Genomic DNA, 15,457 nt, shown 5'->3' with positions numbered 1-15,457 from the left:
TGTATTCCCTGAATCCAAGAGGTTCTGAAGGCTAGTGACTAACAGATCTGCATCCTATGTACACTAAGCTAAAACTAGTTAACTTGGTACATGCAGAAGGGGTATAACCTAGGAAGAGGAGCTAACACTTTTTCTGTTTAGAGTTTGTCTCCTAGTGACAGTAGCTTTATCCACAAATTTGAGCTGTGTCCTCCAATGATATATACTAGAAATAAAAAAAGTTATGGCTTTTGAAAAGTGGAGATGAAAATCATGTGCAAACATTTTCTGTGTCTATAACCTGATCTGCTGTGCAGGTGATCATATGGATAGGTGAGCTCTACAGACACATTTTACATTGTGTGATACTACACAAGAGCTTCTGTTGTGGTATTTTTTGTGTTGGTGCGAGTCAGTCAGAGCTGTGGGTGTCCAGCCTGGCATCAGTGGTGTTGAGGAGCACCTCATGGGTGCTGTATTGTGACAGCTGCAGTCGCCATGTGTTGTCACGCCCAAAGAGGTTGCCGTGAAGTGGCTAGTGGGCTTATACAATTGGATCAAGATGTCATAGAATTGAAGAGTTGGAAGGGACCTCCAGGGTCATCGGGTACTTTATAGTACAGATTATGATTTACATATATGTACACAACAGCACGCTACTACAGTATACAAACTATATAAACCTGCTGAATGCACCTCCTCCCGTGGCAGCCTGTTCCACCCATTGATCACCCTCATTGTCTAATATCTAATCTGTGTCTCCTCCCTTTCAGTTTCATCCCATTGCTTCTAGTCTTTCCTTGTACAGATGAGAATAGGGCTGATCCCTCTGCACTGTGACAGCCCTTCAGATATTTGTAGACAGCTATTAAGTCTCCTCTCAGCCTTCTCTTCTGCTAAACATTCCCAGATCCTTTACCCGTTCTTCATAGGACATGTTTTGCAGACCGCTCACCATCCTGGTAGCTTTTCTCTGAAACTAGAACCTCATGTTTATGTTTATAGAGAACAATATATAAGATGTGAATGTGCGCCCATGGCTTTTTCTACAATGATGGTATGGAATATGCTCATTAAAGGCAAAGCAGAGTTGACTCTCCAACAAGGGTTTATTATACAGAAGTTTCTGTACACTGATGTGTTGTTAACGGCATTAAGCAGACTTCTGAGCAGCATTCATGCTTCCATGGACTAAGAATTTCTTCTGGTTATCGTTGGCTTGGGCAAAATAGGCAGGCACCATCATGGTTGGTTGATGACCAAGATTTAGCACACTGTGGAAGACATCAAGAACCTTTTAGTACAGATTATGATTTACATATATGTACACAACACCCGACTACAGTATACAAACCATGTTATGATCGGGAAAGCAGTCTGCTTCTGCTCATACTTACAGCACTGAATAGGTTGCTTAGTCCCAATCTGTAATTGTTTATATACTCAACAACACATCCTTGAATAATCCGTACAATTTTTCTATTTGTCCAAGACAGAAAATGAATACAAAAATCTACGCTCTACGATTTCTCGTGCATGAGCAGGGCCAATAGCAACCTGAACACGCACATTGCCAATATGGGCACTGAACTTTACAGGATGGAGAATTTAGCACAGCATGAAAGTTAAAGGGAGAACAGACACAAAAGAGAAGATTAAAGGGGTTGTCCCGCGCCGAAAGGGTTTTTTTTTTTTTCCAATAGCCCCCCCGTTCGGCGGGAGACAAACCCGATGCAGGCATAAAAAAAACAAACCGTCCAGTACTTACCCGAATCCCCGTGCTCCGGCGACTTCTGACTTACCTTGTGAAGATGGCCGCCGGGATCTTCACCCTCGGTGGACCGCAGGTCTTCTGTGCGGTCCATTGCCGATTCCAGCCTCCTGATTGGCTGGAATCGGCACACGTGACGGGGCGGAGCTATGAGGAGCCGCTCTCCGGCACGAGCGGCCCCATTCAGAAGGGAGAAGACCGGACTGCGCAAGCGCGTCTAATCGGGCGATTAGACGCTGAAGATTAGACGGCACCATGGAGACGGGGACGCTAGCAACGGAACAGGTAAGTGAATAACTTCTGTATGGCTCATAATTAATGCACTCATCTGCGCTTGTGCAGCCCATTTTAGCTGGCTGATTCTCGTTAATAATCATATAGTTCAGATTCACTAATCGTTTAGTATTTCGCATTCCTGTGTGAACAATCATCGTTCAGTTTCGCTGATTTGAACGATCCATGTAAATGCAGCATTACACGTGATTACAGGGTCAGACTACAAACAGGGTTTGTTTGTAAACCGCTTCAATGTAGACCTTTGTTTCTCTATAGATACAAACTACAGAGAACAGTAGGATTTTTAAAGGGGATTTTCCCCCAGAATCCACATTTGAAAGTATCTGATGGCTGGGGATCTCACCAATCACAAGAATGGGGGTCCTGTATACACTGCACGGAGCGATGGTTGAGCACGTGCGTTAGTGTTGCATTCTGTGTCTATGGGACTGTCAAAGGTTGCCAAGTAGAGATGAGTGAGCACCAAAATGCTCGGGTGCTCGTTACTCGAGTCGAACTTTCAGTGATGCTCGAGAGTTCGTTTCGAGTAACGAACCCCATTGAAGTCAATGGGCGACTCGAGCATTTTTGTATATCGCCGATGCTCGCTAAGGTTTTCATTTGTGAAAACCTGGGAAATTCAAGAAAGTGATGGGAACGACACAGAAACGGATAGGGCAGGCGAGGGGCTACATCTCAAGTTCCCAGGTCCCACTATTAAGCCACAATAGTGGCAAGAGTGAGACCCACCCCCCCCCCCCCCCCGCACTGTCAGCATAAAGATCGTTCTCCTCTGCCACAGCTGTAACAGCTGTGGCAGAGAAGAATGATGTTAGCCCATTGAATTCAATGGAGCCGGCAATACAGCCCATGAATTCATGAATGGGTGTGAGTGAGACCTGCCTCTGATTGGCTCAGCGCTGAGCCAATCAGGGGCAGGTCTGACTCACACCCCCTTCACACCCACTGCAGGCCGGCCGCGCTGAACTCAGTCTGCCGGGACAAGGTGAGTATACATATTTTTTTTATTTTTACACATTTCTGGATGAATTGCAGGAATATATTTAAGCCCTTCGCGACAATTCATCCCGCGATCGCCGGCAGCCCATTGCTTTCAATGGAGCCGGCTGTATTGCCGGCTCCATTGAATTCAATGGTCAGTGCTCGTTTAATCGAGACGAGTACCGCGTGGTGCTCGTCTCGAGTAACGAGCATCTCGGGCACCCTAATACTTGAACGAGCATCAAGCTCGGACGAGTATGCTCGCTCATCTGTATTGCCAAGCTCTGTAGACATCAAAAACACCAAAGTGTCAGCTCTATGTACAAAATATGCTTTATTACCTTTATAGACAGGACATCACATAGCACAGAAGACGCGTTTCTACTGACAAGCGGTCTTGATCACATCTGATACACTTAGACAAACACATAGCTTTAAAAACAATCAGCTGGGAGTCCTTACCAATTACCAGCCACTGACTAAAACAGACAAATCACTCATCATAAAAGATGCATCTGCTAATCAGCACAGCATATTTAGGCCTCATTCACACGGGCGACAAACTAGGCTTGTTACAAAATCGCATGTATGGGAAGCCCATGCTTTTTTAGGGGTTACTTCACACATGTGATGTTTTGTAGCATGCAACAACCCGACACAAAAACCTTGCGGGCCCGGCGATATGCGTGCAACTCGTGAGGTTTTGTAGTCCATGTTTCCCTATGGAGCCTTCCGCTCTGTTGCATCGCATGAAAACGCGATTTTCGTGCGGTGTGATGCAAGTTTGGCAGTAGGAAATCCTACTCTCAAAGCTATAATCTAAGCCCTAGCTGCAGGGAAAACATAAAAAAACAGTATGTATCACCTGAGAAGCGCTGTCAGCCTGGCCGCGTCTTCTCCCTGGTTCCCGGCACGGTTTCTCTTCATAATCTCCTGGCCTGGGATTGAAAAATCCCTGCCTCCTGGAAGTGCTGGCCGTGATTGGCTAAGCATCAGCCATTCAATGAGTGCTGGCTGTGATTGGCTACGTGTCAGCCAATCATAGCCAGCGCTACCAGGAGGCGGGGATTTTTCAATCCCTGGCCAGAAGAGAAGCTGCAGCGGAGCCCCAGACAGCGCTTCTAGGTGATGTATACTTTTTAAAAAATCTTTATCTTCAGCTCCGGCTTATTTTCAGGGTAGGGCTTATATTTCATGCGCCCCCCTGAAAATCCTCGCATGTGGTGCTATAAAGTTCGCGGTAGCACCACGAGAAACCGCAGCGATATTGCACGGTCCAGCGATGTGATATTGCTGTGATTTTTTAAAATGAAAAAGCAGTACTATAGCACAGTTTTAGAATCACATGGATATCAATTGCTACTGAATTGAATATTATATGAACACGTGACCTAGATTTTGATGATGAAATATCCCCCCCCCCCCCAAAACATGAGATTAATGCAATAAATGTTTGCAGTGTCGCATTCGGAAAAGCAAATGTGGCACCGTAATTGCACAATAGTCATTTATTCTATCCATTGAAAGAAAACATGAATAGAAATTGTGTGATGTTAGCAACATATCCCAACATGATCCTATTATTGTGCATAGACCAACCACATTAGTATGAAGGGTACAAGCTAGCAGTGTAAATAAACAACCATGTAATAACACATGTATAAGCCAACTGGCTGTATAGACAGACATTGTCAAACACATGTAAATGCGTGAAATCTTTCTATTACACAAAGAAAATAATAAGAATGTTCTTTTTTTATTTACCTTGCCAAGCTGTGTACTCTGGCCGCTATGGCCATGTAACAGTACATCATCCGTAACAGTACTATTAGAAGTGTATCAGCACCAAGTCTAAGGCCGCCTGCAGACAGCCGGGTCGGATTCGGCAGCGGGAATTCTCGCCGCGGGACCCGACCCGAGCGCCTGCAGAGAGCAGCGCATACTCACCCGCGCCCCGCAGCTCCGGATCTGTCATGTGACGGCTGCCGGGCAGCCGGCGCATGCGCAGACCGGAGCCGGCGAGCCCCGCACAGATATAGAACATGCTGCGGTTTGTTTGCCACGGGAGATTTCGCGCGGACAAACCGCAGCCGTCTGCCTAGGATTGCGTTTGCTAACGCAATGCTATGGCAGCTTCCAAGGGCGGAAATCCCGCCCATCTGCAGGCGGCCTTAGGGTGACTTTACATGGGACAGTTATTGGCAGAAAAAAAGCATTCAAATGAGTGAATATCAGCACTGGTTCTCCTGTGTAAACCCCACAGGAAGTCGCTCGGTTTCGGTGATTAGGGAGCGCGTTCTCACTCACATGCAGGCCAGACCGTGGTTGGATTCAATGCATGAAGAGATGTCTGACAGCATCCGAGGCAGAGAAAGGGGTTTCCTTATTAGTCTAACAGGAGGCTTTGTCGAGGGTTATGGAAGAATAAAGAAACCCCTTTGCTGTCAGACATCTTCATGAATGGATTGTTCACTGTAAGCATTTCTTTGTCTTTTAACGATGGCCTGTTCACAGTAAATGGAGGTGGACAATCCGCAGACACCATGCCCCCCCCCCGCCTCCATTCAGCGAATGACTATTACTCCTATATGAAAGCAAAAGAGGGATAAATCTTAGGACGACTGTCGGGAGCCCCAAATTCATCCTGTTTAAAGCCGCCCTAAGGCCTCTCTAACGTAATGATAAGTCTACCTGCTGCTTACCGACAATCCCCATACATTATCTTGGTGTGTATTTCTTGCTCTGTGTGAGCGAGGCACAGTAAAAGCCTAAGGGAGCAGTAAGCATATATTCGTGTGAAAGAGCTTCAAGGAGAACGCAGCAAAATTCTGAACGTTGCTTTTGTTGTTACTGGAGGAAAAGAAATAAAGTAATGAAGTAAAAAACCTACAGATACAAAAAAGGCAATGACTTGTGTGAGCGATGTTAGAGAGTCCGGGGTAAAGACAAAAGGCGATGCGACAAAACATGTTTATACGGTACACCTGGTCAGCCAATAAACAGATCACCTCCACAACACTTCTCTCTTCTATATGTTAAGATTTGCTTTGCTTCGATTTTTGGGGCCAACACCGTAACGGTAACAATTTCACATGATCTAGTATTCTGCCGTCTAGAATGGTTGCTTTGTATTGCCTCGATTGCCTGATTAGCTTCACCTCAGGATTTCCCTTAAAGGCCTGGTCCCTTCCAATTCCCCCACAGGATTAAAGGGCTATTTACACAAGACTATTATCGCTCCAATGAACTACTGACTGTAAATTGAGCGATAATCCAGTGGAAATGCAAAGACATCGTTTACTATTCAGTCACTTCTCGTTATCTCTCACTTTCAGTCCGCATAAAATAACATTGCTGGACTGCAGGCGTCCCGGCGTGCGTAGGCGTTCCCCGCTCAGCGCTTCACATATAACGTAAAAGCTTAAGCTTATGTGCCCAACAGTCGTCCCATGTAACAGGGCCCTTACTTCATCTACTGCTGATACCTGTCTGTGTGCCACCTCTGGGTGACTTTGTCCAAATCCTATAGTATTCATACCTCTGTCAAATACTGCCTAGAACCATTAGGCCTCATGTCCACTGGGAAATTCAGGCTCCCGCGGCAGAGCAGAAATTCAGCTGTGGGTGTGCCACGGATACGGCCGGCTTCCATAGGAGCTATCCGTGCGGGAAACCCGCAAAAAAATGGAGCATGCTGCGGGTGATTTCCCGCACGTGCAATCCGCGCGACAGGCAACAAGGAAACCCGCAGGTATTTACTTACCTGCGGGTGTCCAATGCATCACTATGGGCGCGGACTGCACATACGGAACACCCGCGCGGATTTAGTCAATCGATTTAGCTAGTGGACATGAGGCCTTACAGCCTCTGGACTCTGATCCTGACCCCACATCATTACAATGGAACACTGATGGAAACTATGGAATATAGGGTGGGGAGGGGGTGACTTGACAACTCGATTTGTTGAATTACAATGTCTTTAATAATATGTAAATTAGAAAGCCATTTGTTAAACAGGCCTTGATCTCAAGAACATACATGATGCATTTTCTTTAACCCCTTAAGGACCACGCACGGTAAATATACAGTGCTTGGTCCTGGGCTTTAATCCCCGCCAATAGCAAAAATACGGCACGAGATTAAAGCCTCAGCAATCAAACAGGAATAGGTTAGGTTCTCAGCTGTCGGACACAGCTGAGAACCCGGAGGAGAAGCTGTTTCTAATTGCTTCCTGCCTTCTCCTTTTCCGAGGGTATATAGCGCCCAATGAGTGTTATGTACTAAGAAGTGAAAGTGGAAGTATAATGTGACCCAGCGATCATGTGACTGTTACAGCAGAGCTGCAGGGTCCCAGCAACGCATGAACAGCTCTGCCAGTGACTTGTCACTAGAGAGGACCTTTTCCCCTGTAACTGGGACTCCTATGGATGCCTCAGCTGCAGTGAAAAAGTGTGTAATAAAAAACAAAAAGACAATGTGAATGACCCCCAGAGGGCTTATGTGACATCGTGGGGGTCATATATGTTACAAAAAGAAGTGCAAAAAATAAAATTGCAGAATAAAAAATATATACTTAAAAAAACAAATGACCCTCAAATCAAAAACAATTGCCATATGCATACTGTCATTATATCAAAACGTCCAAAACCAAATGAGGAACCCGTTCAGCCTTTATTTTAGCGTAAATATACTAATTAAAAGAAAAATAATTCTAAATGTTTAATGCTTTTAAAAAGCGGTTTGGGATCCGTGTCGGGGTGTGTTGTACAATGTAAAGGCATCTGAGGAGCACGGTCATCTTAATTCAATTCATTCAACCCGCTACTAAGAGTGGCAGAGTGCTCCATAATTTAAATTTGCTCTGTTAGGGAATGTACATTCAGCTCCAGGGACCTTTTGAGATATTAGAAAACTGGATGCCTAGATGGTTAACCCCTTAATGACGCAGCCCTTTCCCTCCCCCGCCATTTTCATTTTTTTCTCCCCCCTTTAAAAAAAAATTGTAACTCCTTTATTTCTCCATCGACGTCGCTGTATGAGGGCTTGTTTTTTGCGTGACGAGTTGTATTTTTCAGTGGTGCTATTTAGTGCACCATAGAATGTCCTGAAAGACTTTTAAAAAATTCTAAGTGGAGTAAAATGGAGAAAAAAAAATGATATTCCGCCATCTTTCAGAGCGTCTTGCTTCTACGGCGCACAAACTGCAACAAAAATGACATGATGACTTTATTCTGTGGGTCGGTACGATTACTGCGATTTTTTTGCAGTACTAATTTAATTTTTCTTTAGTATTTTCTGCCGCCATCTTGCGCGCACAATAACTTTTTTATTTTTCTGACAACGTAGTGTGAGGGCTCCTGTAGTACATTGGTACCATTTCAGAATACATACGACTTTTTGATCACATTTTATTGCAGTTTTTCTGGGAGACAGGGTGACTAAAAAAGTGTATCTGGCGTTAATTTTTTTTTCTTTTTTCGGACGATGGTCACTGTGCGGGGTAAATAACATGCTACTTTGATAGATCAGACTTTAACAGACGCGGCAATACTAAATATGTATTTTTGCTCTATGAGTCAGATTTTTTTATATTATAGATATGGCAAAAGGGGGTCGTTTAAAGCTTTTTTTCACAATTAGCACAACTTTATTAATCTTATTTTTACTTTTTTTCTTAGCTTCCCCTCCCAGGGGACCACAACTAGCGATGCTTTGATCGCTCCTGCAGTATGACGTAATGCTATAGCATTACGTCATACTGCAATCTGACAGGCAGTCTATCAAGCCACCCCAGGGGGACGGTTTGATAGGCAGTATGCTAAGACAGCCCTGGGGCCATTCAGAAGGCCCCCCCGGCAGCTATGACACCCGCACATCTCTCCGCGAGCTCATCGTTCGGGGGATTTAAATGCCGCTGTCAGAATTAACAGTGGCATTTAAAGGGTAATAGCAGAGATCGGCCACGCGGCCAATTGCAGGTATTGCCCGCGGGTGTCAGCTGTAATTAACAGCTGATGCCCACACTGCATGAAGAGGGGTCGCCTCCTGATCTCGCTCCATACATTCCCCAATGCTGCAGGATGTAAATGTACATCATATAGCGGGAAGGGGTTAAACTTATCCATAATCTGAAGGTCACAAATTAAGCCAGAGTCCCACAGTGGGCTCTTCAGAGAGAAAGACATCAAAGCAGACTTTGCCCAATTAATATGCAGGTCAGAAAACTCATAGTTCCGTAGTATGTTAGGCCGAATGAAGACAACGTCCATCTAGTTCAGCCTGCAATAGTTCCTACCTGACTGTAAGACCCGGATCAACAACCCACTGGTCACCTAAAATGTATCTCCTTCTGCTCTAGAAAGAAATCTGGTCCCTCTTAAACTCCTCTATGGATCCTGCCATTACCACGTCCTCAGGCAGAGAGTTCCACAGTCTCACTGCTCTTACAGTAAAGAACCCCCTTCTGTGTTGGTGATGAAACCTGCTTTCCTCTAGACGTAGCGGATGCCCTCTTGTTACCGTCGCAGTCCTGGGTATAAACAGATCATGGGAGAGATCCTTGTATCGTCCCCTCATGGATTTATAAAGCGTTATTTGGTCGCCCCTTAGCCATCTTTTTTCCAGGGTGAATAATCCCAGTTTTGGTGCCTCTCTGGGTATTCCAGTCCCGTCATTCCATGTATTAGTTTAGTTGCCCTTCTTTGTACTCCTCAAGCACTGTGACATCTTTCCTGAGCCCCGGTGACCAGAACTGTGCGCAGTATTCCATGTGGGGCCTGACAAGTGCCTTATATAGTGGGAGGATAATGTTCTCGTCCCTATACCTCTTTTAATGCACCCCAAGACTTTATTAGCTTCTGCAGCAGCTGACTGGCATTGGTTACTCCAGTTTAGTCTACAGCCCACTAGTACCCCCAGGTCTTTCCCCTAGCTGTACCCCATTTAGTGTATATTGGTAACATCCCTTTCTCCTGCCCATGTGCAGAACCTTACATTTATCCACATTGAACTTCATTTGCCATTTTTCCCCCCCCCAAGCCCCCGGCTTATCTCGGTCCGTTTGTAGCCGCACATTGTCCTCCGTTGCATTGATTATATTGTATAATTTTGTGTCATCTGCAAATATTGATATTTTACTGTGCAGCCCCTCTATCAGGTCATTGATAAATATATTGAACAGAATGGAGCCCAATACTGAACCCTGTGGCCCCCCCACTAGCGACGGGGGCCCAATCAGAGTATGAACCATTTATTACCCCCTCTGCTTTCTATCTCTGAGCCAATTCCTTACCCAGATACACGTTTTCACCCAATCCGAGCTTTTTCATTTTATATATCAACCTATTATGCGGCACGGTGTCAAATGCCTTAAGGCCCATTTACACTGGACGATTATCGTTAAAACTTCGCTTATCGGCGATCGTTTTAGCGATAATCGGTGCGTGTAAATGGGCGTAGGGGAACCCGCATTTCGGGCTCTTTTCACTGATCCTTAAAATCAAGTGAACTTGATTTTAGCAATCAGTTTAATCAGTCATTCTCCACAGGATGGGGGAAAGGGTGGGGGGGGGGGGGGGGACAGTGCTGATAGCATTGTCGTCCCCTCCCCTCCCCCCCATGGAGAACAAAGCATTTGAAGCTCAGCCAACACCCTCGGGCTATTCACATCAGAGAAGGCTTCATTAACATACATAATTGGCATTTAAGTAGCTGAGAAGCTACTTCAATAGCAATTATTTTTTAAGCAAAATAATCGCTCAAAGCTGTCGCTCAAACTGTCATTTGAGCGATCTTTGAGCGATTATCTGCTCGTGTAAATGGGCCTTTAGAGAAATCCAGATACAGGAGATCAATAGACTCTCCCAGGTCCAGCCTAGAGCTTACTTCATCATAGAAGCTGATCAGATTGGTCTGACATGATCGGCCCCTCATGAACCCGTGCTGGTGAGGCGTTATTCCCTTGTTCTCCTTGAGGTATTGTACGATGGTATCTCTCAGAAACCCCTCGAATATTTTTCCCGTTACTGAAGTGAGACTTACCGGCCTGTAGTTACCAGGCTCTCTTTTGGTCCCCTTTTTGTATATTAGAACTATATTGGCAATACGCCAATCCAGTGGCACAGCCCCGGTCTTGATAGTGTCCATAAATGTTAGATATAGCAGCCTAGCTATCTCATCACTTAGTTCCCTTAGTATCCTTGGGTGTATTCCATCTGGGCCCGGCGATTTATCGATTTTAATCCTCTTTAACCGGCTCTGCACTTCCCCCAGTGTTAGGTATGTATTATTTTGTGAGGGGTTCATTTTATTCCCCTGCATCTCATGTGACATTTCCTTTTCGTTTGTGAATACGCTTGAAAAGAAACCATTTAATAGATTTGCCTTCCCTCCATGATCTTCAATGATTTCCCCTGCATTATTCGTTAAAGGGCCAGTGCTCTCGATGCAAATCCTTTTACTGTTATAATTGAAGAATAGTTCCGGGTTGTTTTTGCTCTCTTTGGCGATCAGTCTTTCTGCCTCCTCCTTAGCAATTTTGATCTTATCTTTGCAAATTTTGTTTTTTTCCCTGTATGATTTTAGCGCTTCTTCGCTGCCTTCTTGTTTTAGTAATTTAAACGCTTTCTTTTTTTCATTTATTGCCCCTCTTACAGTCTTGTCGAGCCACATTGGTTTCCTTCTACTTGTAGTTCTTTTGTTTTTAAAGGCTCGTTTCCCCATGTTATATCCGGATAATTAAAGACCCCCATGATTATTACTTTATTTCAGCTTGACACCTCTTCTATCTGCCTTAATAGTAAGGTTTCCGTTTCTTCTGTTGCTTTTGGTGGCTTATAGAAAACCCCTACCAGGATTTTGTTATTACTTCCTCCCTGTATTTCTGCCTACAGAGATTCCATGTGTTCATATATCCTCCCTTAGCCTCGGTATTAAGTACGATTTAACGTACAGAAACACCCCTCCCCCTTTCTGGTTTCCACGGTCACTTCTGAAGAGATTGTAACCTTGTAAATTCACCGCCCAATCGCACCTATCATCAAGCCATGTTTCCGTTATTCCAACTATGTCGTAATTTTTATCATTCTCGCTTCAAGCTCACCCACTTTACCGATCAGACTTCTTGCATTCGTTGCCATACAATTTATATGATTGTTTTTGTTCTTTAAATTCATCATGCTACTAATGGTACTATTGGCTGATCTGTCAGTTCTAACTGTACTAAACCCCCCACCTGCTCGACCCCCATTCCCATTACTTAAACCCTGTTCGCTACCTCCTTGTTTCTCTTTTTGCCCTCCCCCCTAGTCTCTAGTTTAAACACTCCTCCAGCCTTCTAGCCATCTTCTCCCCCAGCACAGCTGCACCCTCCCCATTGAGATGCAGCCGGTCCCTACGGTAGAGCCTGTAGCAGACAGCAAAGCCAGCCCAGTTCTCCAGGAACCCAAATCCTTCCTTCTTACACCAACTCCAGAGCCACTTGTCTCCCTAAGATCCTGCTGCCTTTCTAGTGTGGCTTTAGGTGCAGGTAGTATTTCCGAGAAAACTATCCTGGAGGTCCTCGCCCTAAGCTTGGACCCCAAGTCCCTGAAATCATTTTTGAGGGCCCTCCAGTGACCTCTAATTTGTTAATTGGTGCCAATGTGCACCATGACCACTGGATCCTCACCAGCCTCTCCCAGTAATCTGTCAATCCGATCCGAGATGTGTCAAACTCGAGCGCCAGGAAGACAACACACTGTTCGATGATCCCAGTCTTTATGGCAGATTTCCCTATCTGTCCCCCTTATAAGGGAGACCCCCACCACTAGGCCCTGTCTAGCCTGCCCTGCGCTCCCTGTCCCCATCTCACTGGAGCACTCAGCTCCCTGGCGTTCAGAGGGCATGTTTCTGCCTGCTGAAACTTCAGCAGGCATTCCTTCAGCCGCTCCCTCGGCCTCCTGGTACTGGTAACGGCTCCTACACCCCTCCAGTGTCCCCTTCCGCCCTGCTCCTGGATACGCTTCTGGTGACTGTTTATGGCGTCTGACGTCACTTCCGGGCAGATATACTCACTGAACTTAAGGCCCATTTACACAGAGCAACGATCACACAAACAAACAAAATCGCTAAAAAGCAATCGTTTGAGTGATAATCGTTGCGTTTAAACCAGGGGCCATCGTGCACTGCTGGCTGATCATTAAATTCTGGCCAACCTAAAAATCATCCTAGGGTCTTATCAGGACTGCACGCTAAGTTCTCCATGGGGTGTTCTCCCGTCGGAGAACAAAGGACCTGAATAGAGATAAGAGGCCTCCGGCTATTAACTGCATTCAGCTAAAGGAAAGTGTCACACGGGCGTTTGTACGCACATCTGTCAGTTCCGTTTGCCGGCTGCATCTAAATAGAACCAATGGTTTTCAATGAGAACAGGCATATGTGCGAATTTTACATGCGCACAAACTGCTTTCTGCGGCAAACCGGGGTTCTGTGTATCCCCTGGATGCGATAGCATCCAAGGGTTTCACCTTGCGCTCAGTGGAGCCGGCGGCAACAGAGCCGACCCCACTGAGAACATATAGTAAAGATCCTGATCCTCTGCCACAGCTGTGGCAGAGGATCGCGATGTTCTCTGTATGCTAATGGGGCCGCCGCAGCTGCCGCCGGCCCAACTGGCCACAGGGGTTTCACATCCAAGGAATCCCCTGCTGCAGGTGTCACAGCCACAGCAGGGGATAGCAGGCAGCGCTCTCTTTGAGTGGATAAACGCTGCTAGCAGCTTTTTTTCTGCCGTGACCCCCGCTTTGGTCACGCGAATTATTGAACACAACTGTTGCGTTCAGAAATTTGTGCGTCAAAACACCCATGTGACTAAGGCCATAGGCTTCATTTGCACGCTAATAAGCTATTAAGTAGCTACTTAATAGTTTATGCAAAATGATCGCTCAAAGCTGTCACTGTCGTTTGAGTGATCATCGCTCCGTGTAAATGGGCCTTTATTTATAATGCCCATTGCATGCGGAGCGTTGTTACAGGATTTGATAGGAAAAGAATTAAGCCAGCCGCATACAATGCCACACAGTCCTCCATATCTCCTAAAACAATATCCCTTTACATCATACTCTCATGCAGCATAACAGCCAATGTAAACAGTATGGGAGATAAAGGGCACCCTTGTCTTGTACCTCTGTAGAGGCTGAAATAGGGAGAGCATAGGCCATTCACCGATACAAGCAGCGATGGGAGATTTCTAGATTAACGAGATCCATTGAAAAAAAGCCCTGCCAAACCCAAATTTCTGAAGAGTGCAGAATAAATATGGCCCCTTGATGGAATCAAAAGCTTTCTCCAGTGGCTTCCCCCATCTGTGTGATCACTTGGGCTCTCAGTAGGTTCTTCCGTGTGAACTTCCCGGGCATAAACCCAGTTTGATGAGGATGTATTAGATCTAGGATTATTGGGTTGAGGCGGGTGACCAACACCGTTGTCAGTAGTTTATAATCTACGTTCAACAGGGATATTGGTCTATACGAGCCACAGTCTAGGGGGTCCTTTTCAGGTTTTAAAATAAGCACAATTGTCGCATTATAAAAGGATGTTGGTAGGGAGCCCACTTTGAAGGCTGCATTGTATGTTTCTAATAGTATCGGTAACAATAGGTCATGATACTTTGCATACACCTCTACCGGAAGTCCATCAGGGCCTGGTGATTTACCCTTAGACATATCTGCCAATGCCTCTGCCTATTCCTCCAGCGTGAAAGGAGCCTTAATATGTGCTTTTTGCCCGGTGGTAAGCACTGGGAAGGGGAGGCAATCAAGGAAGTCCCCCAACTTGCTTTGTGAATATTGAGCTCTGGTGTTATACAGTTCGTTATAAAACTGTTGGCATCTTGCCCCGATCACAACTCTGTTATGAAGAATTGCTCCCTGGTCTGATTTAGACTGCCTGTCAACGGGCGAGTTTTCATTGTGAGATCCACGGCAATAAATCGCCCGCAGACCCCGCATGACACGCTTTCCATAGGCTAACTATGGAAAGTACAGCCCGACGTCCACCAGTGACGAATCATAACGATTCTTCGCTTGCGGGATTGAAATCGTGGCATGCTGCGATTTGCCACGGTGAGCATATCTATTAGATAGGCTCATCGCGGAGACCTGTCAGTGGCCCCCCCTCCTCCCCTGTGGCGGAATATCGCTAGCGATATTCCGTCATGGCCATGAACAGACAGCCTTAATACGTAATATTGGGGGAGATGCTGAATTCTGGTGTACTAGGTGCGCTAATAGGCTACTAGACTGGTTGCCCAATTCATAATACTTTTGTTTGATGAAAAAGGTGATCTACAGGCCTTCTCCTGCGGTAGTAAGAGGTATTGCCTATCCTAACTTAACCATTGCAACCTATTGTCCTTCAACGGATCAGCGATGTAGGCTTCTTCTAAAGACC

At 45.7% G+C, this 15,457-nt stretch overlaps 1 protein-coding gene across 6 annotated transcripts in view; it reads right to left on the bottom strand.

Moving 5' to 3' along the window:
• Window positions 1-1,069: 1,069 nt before the first annotated feature.
• The window catches only part of RNF214 (ring finger protein 214), a 95,642-nt gene continuing 81,254 nt past the window's right edge, over window positions 1,070-15,457 (bottom strand). For all 6 annotated transcript variants that reach the window (XM_066606011.1, XM_066606015.1, XM_066606010.1 and 3 more), the window contains one exon: window positions 1,070-1,253. In XM_066606011.1, the coding sequence (XP_066462108.1) occupies window positions 1,188-1,253 (66 nt within the window). In that variant the 3' untranslated portion in view covers window positions 1,070-1,187. The remainder of the gene's footprint in view (window positions 1,254-15,457) is intronic.

Source organism: Eleutherodactylus coqui, chromosome 6 (assembly GCF_035609145.1).
Source record: "Eleutherodactylus coqui strain aEleCoq1 chromosome 6, aEleCoq1.hap1, whole genome shotgun sequence".
In the NCBI taxonomy this organism is placed as follows: Eukaryota; Metazoa; Chordata; class Amphibia; order Anura; family Eleutherodactylidae; genus Eleutherodactylus; species Eleutherodactylus coqui.
This window is presented reverse-complemented; position numbering and strand designations above follow the sequence as displayed.